The sequence below is a fragment of the Gavialis gangeticus genome, unplaced genomic scaffold (assembly GCF_001723915.1).
Source record: "Gavialis gangeticus isolate Ggan-Ray unplaced genomic scaffold, GavGan_comp1, whole genome shotgun sequence".
NCBI lineage: Eukaryota > Metazoa > Chordata > Crocodylia > Gavialidae > Gavialis > Gavialis gangeticus.
This window is the reverse complement of record NW_017729008.1, coordinates 13795645-13801872: the sequence shown is the minus strand read 5'-3', so window position 1 is coordinate 13801872 and position 6228 is coordinate 13795645. Positions and strand designations below refer to the sequence as shown.

General features: G+C 43.5%; 1 protein-coding gene across 1 annotated transcript in view; it reads right to left on the bottom strand.

Annotated features, from left to right (window-relative positions):
• The window catches only part of COG5 (component of oligomeric golgi complex 5), a 442290-nt gene that overhangs the window by 117407 nt on the left and 318655 nt on the right, over nucleotides 1-6228 (bottom strand). Inside the window, exon 11 of the mRNA XM_019509410.1 lies at nucleotides 313-394. Within this exon, the coding sequence (XP_019364955.1) occupies nucleotides 313-394 (82 nt within the window). The remainder of the gene's footprint in view (nucleotides 1-312; nucleotides 395-6228) is intronic.

The following is a 6228-nucleotide window of genomic DNA, read 5'->3' as shown; positions in this document are numbered from 1 at the left end:
ACAATTGCCAAAAAAAAAAAGGCACTACATTTTTGTACTGGATTATGGATGCTTAATAAAGCAAAGTACATTTTTTCCTGAATAACACAATAACAGCTTGAGGAAAAGTGTGATGATCACAAATACATCTATCAACACTTATGAAAAAATATTTTTGAAGAGAAACAGCATATTCCAAGCCATTATTTTGAAGAGAAACCACAGCTGTAGCTCTGATACTGGAAATAATGAGCAAATGCTTATTGAATTGACATATCTTCATAATAACTATATAAGACATCACAAATCACACATGCTGACTATTTTACTTACAGTCTGTTGCTGTCTGAAACTGAGATGAAAGAGTCTGAGTTACTGCAGTCCAAAATTTGTAAAAAATATCTGACTGACCTTCCTGGGAGGAGGAAAGAAAGAGAAAATTTCAAAATATATTCTGAAGAATAAAACTGTATGTGACATTACATTTGGCCAAGAAAGGCTCCCAGACCATTCTGAAATGGTTTAATGAACTCATATCTTTTATTTACTTATTGGAATAAAATGTACCAAAAACTGCAGAACAAATTTTTTGGTCATAACTAGTAACAGGCTTATTGCTCTCAGCAAATAAAAATCCAGGTTTCAAATGGAAGTTTGGTTTAGGGAGATACTCCCAACTCAGGCGTGTTCAACCCCCAGCCCATGGGCCAGATCCAGCCTGTGGAGCCTTCCCATCTGGCCCATTGGGCTCCCCGAGGGCCTGAAAATTCGGTGGCAGGGGAGCAGTGGCAGTAGTAATCACCACTCCCGTGCTGTCAAATTTCCATGGGGAGATCTGTGGGTCAGAGAACAGGGTCCTGCATGCTAGATGGTGTTGGTGTACAGTCAGACTCAGGCACACAGAGTTAGTGCAGCATGTGGCCAGATCCAGGCACATAAGGTTGGGCCAGCTTGCTGGATCATGCCTAAGGACAGACCCTGTGTGCTGACCCTGGCAGGATCTGGCCAGTGGACCAACCCTGTACTACTTATCCAGCCTATGGAGCCAGAAGATTGGGCAACATCGTTTCAGTGCACTCAGCTCTTGCAATAGATCTTTAAGTGACATGAGAGAGTGGAGATAAAGAGTAAACTTCAGAATGTCATCAGGTAGCGCCACAAAGCATTTAGTGTGGTATGACTGAAAGGGGTAATAACCATTACTTTGTTGGCGCTTAACTTCATGTATTATCAGCTGTAGCATGCTGGATATAATACATGCAGTAGATTCCCAAACGCTATGAAACCTCTCTGCGCCAAACACAATTGTTCTCACTCTCCCAATTACTCCATTCCAAAAATTAGCCTTTGGTACCTATTGCCTATTAATACATTTATAAAGTAGAATTTATTTTAACACTTGCACAAATTTTTTACTGTTACTGCAATGGCGATTTTTGTTTAGAAAGAGTCCAAGCAAATTAGTAGAAGTTGTCCGGGAAAGTCAGCTGTTTCAGCAGATAAGTACAGGATGGCCCTAGCTTCTAAGAAAATGTTGCAGTTGGGTTGGGAGTTTTAGACAAAAAGAAAATGTGGGTACTCCTCTTTCACTGCCCTTTTGGACAGAAGACCATGATCTCAAATTTGGGGACACAGAAGATTGGTGAATACCTCCAACAAACTTGGACATTCTATACTCTGCCACAACATCTAACAGGAGTTAAGGAATGCATAAGCATGATGTTTCTACAAAGATGCTCTGCAGCAATGCAATGCTAATATGTAAAGTACCACCAGGCTCCAGTTAACTCTTAATGGAAACTAATACAGCAGATCATATGTCCCCACAAATACTTTAAGGAACAGAACCATTCCTTCTTCTACCTGTGTCCATATACCTCCCACTCAATGACAGTGGGAGATGAGTGCTTAGAGTCTGGCTGAACAGTGACTGTAAGACACCCTAGCCAAATTGGGCATCAGATCTTGATGTTCCTACTATAGAATAGTGCAGTGGTGATGCGTAGGAGGTAAACCGGGGTGCATGTGCACCCCCTGAAAGTGCTGGTACAGCCCCTGACAGCCAGCGTTCCTAGGCATGGGGGGCAGATGACAGTGCTGGTGTGCTCCCCTCCCCCGAGAGCACCGGCCAAGGAGTGGGGGTGCCAGGAGAAGCAATCCCCATGGTTCTCCCATGGCCAATCGCACTCACCCAGAAGTGCTGGTTGGTGGGATCATCTGTGGGGGGACTCCTCTCCCCGCCTCCTCGGTTGCTGACTTGCCGCTGGGGGGGCAAGTGCCCCCCCGACTCAGGAGGCACCAGTCGCCCATGGAATAGTGTTGCATAAGTGTGTGCCTCAAATTCCTTGTTGCTGCCCTACATGTCTCTAAGCTTAGAACATTTTTCAAAGAAACTGCAAAACTTGCTTGAGCAGCTTGGGGTGGGATTCTAGCTCTCAATAGTAGGTCTAATTTAGAAATCTCATGTCACAACTTAATGTAGGTAGATAGTCAATTAGCTAGTCTCTGGGTAGATACAGCCTAAGCATTCACCATATCTCAGTAAGTTATGGTTAAGTTAGGGGACACCCCAAAGACCTTAGTCCTAGCTGCAGTGCAAGCTTGTCTAAATCTCTGTCAGCCATGCAGTTGGTTCAATTAAATCTATTAGCTATATAAAAAGCCTGACTTCTTGCATATTTCTTGCCCCATCATGGCTACAACATCATTCCAACACTACCATTCAAGTCCAAAACAAGTCCAGCTTTTTCTGCATCTTTTTCAAGGGGAGTGGAACTATTAGCGGGTGGTCCTTGTTGGCCCATTCATGAGCCATTGCCACTACCACTGAGCCAGACAAATGATAAATATAAAACTGTTCAAATCCTATAGATATCTCCTTTGTTGCACACAGTTTTAGACACTACAGGAGCATCCATACGAGCGCACACGTGCCTCTTGCAGCATCCCAAACCAGTTTGAGATGCTGCAAGAGGCACACTGCGAACAAAAAAATGTTCCTCGCACAGTATATTTGCAGCACAGGCTCAAAATCTGATGCCTGAAAGTCCAGAAGCCTATGTGATTTCTCCCAGAATACTTCCATAGAACTCTACACAGGGTTCATCATACACAGGGTTCATCATGCAATACAACTATGCTTGAAAGGTTTTGTCATCATCAAACATCATCATAGTTGAAGCAAGAAGCATAACTCCATCAAGCAATACAGGCATACGCATATCCTCTTCTTCGCTGTCTTGGCATTGTGAATCATTGGCTAGAGGAGTGCTGGCTGAGTCACTTGAGGTCTCACCCACTGCTTCAGTGGAGAGCTCTAGATCTTATTCTGGATGGAGAGCTCTAGATGCTGATTTCCTAGCTGTTTGGAAAGCCCCGTGTGCTACTGGAATGGTTACAGAGCTATGGAGTATGGGCTAATTATAGTGATATTCTTTACAGAATTCCTAGACGTAAGGTAGGAAGCAAGTGCCCTAGAGTATTTCTCTGAAAACTAGGGATTAAGAGGAGTTATTCTAGCTGGAGTGCCAGGCAAAAGTTTAGTGTGAGACCTAAAAGATATGTCTCAGGAGTTTCATATTGAGCTGAGGGTAGCTGTCAGTACTGCCTGTGAAACTTTTATTCCTAACAACACAAGTGACTCGAGCACTAGGAAAACAGCTGAAATTTTTTGAATCAGAAGGGCTTTTAGTCATGAGAATGTTGAAATGATGGGCAGACAAAAGGAAAAGGTCCTAAAGAGGTCCACACTGATGACACCCATACAGGAAACTTCAATGCTGAAGCACCAGTGATGGGTGTTACACAAAACTCTTAACAAGCAGGCATCTATGATATTGTGGCCAGGCCTGGACCTTAAGCTACCCTTTTCCATAACTGAGCAAGAGGATTTCTGCCTCTTAAATCTAGGATCTTGTATAGGTGGCCAGTATCTAGAACTCAGAGGGGCAATATTCCCTTCTTACCCTGACAGTATTTTTCCTGGTTGCAGAAAAGGATTTCTTAGAGAAGTACTCTCAAAGCTTCTTATATAGCCTTGATCAGGGTTTTGAGTCCTAGTCACTGCAGCATCTAAACAGGAGTGAATAATCTGCCTCTTCTGCCTTTGTGTTCTCTTCAACAATAGCTTGCAAGTGTCCTCCCTGATGTCCTCTCTCTATGTCCTCCCAGGCAGCAGGTGGCTGTGTTGGGCAGTGGAGGAGCTGGCTAGGTCATGTGACTAGGCAGTAGGCATGAGTGTGGTCCCCTGCTGGATGGGCTGACCGGGCACAATTAATGCCTGAGTCAGCATCTGCATCTGTGCTGCTGTGCAGCAAATAACTGCAGTAAGATAGTACTTGTATTTATAAGAATTACCCCCCACTGTGGAGTTTATTAGTTTCCTGAGACCTAAGAGCACTGCACATGTAGAAGTGAGATATTTACTGTGGAGCTAATTAGGCAACTCTGTAGTAAAAATCTTGTATAGACACACCCACTGTGGCATAAGTTACTGTGCTTCAGCTTCCGCTTATAACGGCATAGGAGTAGACACACAAAACAGTTACCACAGAGTAGCTAAAGCACTGTAAGGCCTTTCTTTTAACTCTGTATTATTGGTTTGTCTGTCCTACATTAGAGAGCAGCCACCTGAATTTGGCAAAAATATTTATACAAAAAGGGGTTATACACTGAGTGAGAAGCCTGGACACTACCAAAAAGGTTTGTCTTCAAGCATCAGTAAATTCAAATGAAGACAAAGTGTGAATTTTAAGAACAGCTGTTCCTGAATGCCTGTTTGTGGACTTTCTTATTTTGGAAAAAGGCTGCTTTGTTCCAGTTCAGATTAATCTACCTTAATGAACGTGCAATCATCTCACAATTCAGCCTTAAGAAAATAAATTCTTTCACAGATCTTCACATTCTTAGATGCTAACATATGAATATATTTAGGTGGCATGATTTGTTGTCTGCTCTGTTCAACGGGGGGAATTTTTATATATACAAATTAAGAAACTTAATTAAAGCTAGATCTTCACCTTAAGAAACATCAGCAAAAAGAGCAAGGAAAGGTAAAAAATCACTCCTCACTGATTTCAGAGATTTTAAGACCACATTTGACAGCTGCCATCATGATTCACTTTGGCACATCTTGAAGTCTTACAGTACACCAACAAAAATCCTCCTCCTCCTCCTCCAGGCTTTATATCCAGGTGCACTGTGCACAGTTGAAATAAACACAGATTTCAGCAAATATTTTGGCATAGAAACTGGTGTGAAACTAGGTTGCATTATCTCACTTCTCCTGTTCAGTACAGCTATGGACTTCGTTATGAGTAAAAAAGTAGACTGCTACATACAGCAGATGTGATGCCATAAAAGGGACCTAGAGAAAGAATTACTGCACCAAGGAAAACTATGACTATGAAAACATGTGGGACCTAATATAAAGAACATGGAAAGAGTGGCTCAAAATGTGATAAGAGGCCAGAGGTAGGTTTGTGCCCTATGCAGCATTTGATGACACGGGAACGATTTAGACCAGGTCAGGCAATTATTTTGGGGGAGAGCCACTTACCAAGTTTTGGGGAACTGTCGAGGGCTGCATGGGTAGCCCTGCCCCTTGACAGTTGCTCCGCCCCTGGTCACCATATTGGGACTGGAAGCCCTACTCACTAGCCCCTGACCTTTGCCATTGGAAGTCCCTCCCCTTGCCCCAGAAGTACTCCTTTTGGGAGGAAGGGTGCTGCAATATGGAAATTGGGAAAAAGATAGATACATATATGTGTATACAGGCACATATGCACACACACACACACACGCACAAATACACACAAAACATCTACTATAACTTATCTTAATTTTATTTAAAAATATTTTTGTACCGATTTCTGTTTTTACAAAAAGTGCATCTAGAGGTGGCTGCATAACAGCTCAAAATACAGTCCTACTGTGTGTTTTGTGTGGGCAGTAAGGGGGTGTAAGTAGCGGGGCTGTGTGTGTGCATGTGTGCATGCGCACGCACAGTGGGGTGTGGGTATAGTGACTGGGTGTGTGCGGAGAGAGAGAGCTGGGGCTGGGCTGCTGGCTCCATAGCGTTCAGCTCTAATGGACTACATATGAGCCTCACACGATGTAGTCAGGCAGACCCCATGCCCAGGCTCTGCGGTTCTGCAACCCCACCCTAGGTCCCTGCCAGTCCCAAGGCACTTCCACGGGCTCTGTCATCATAGATTTCATAGACATTAGGGGTGGAAGGGACCTCAGAAG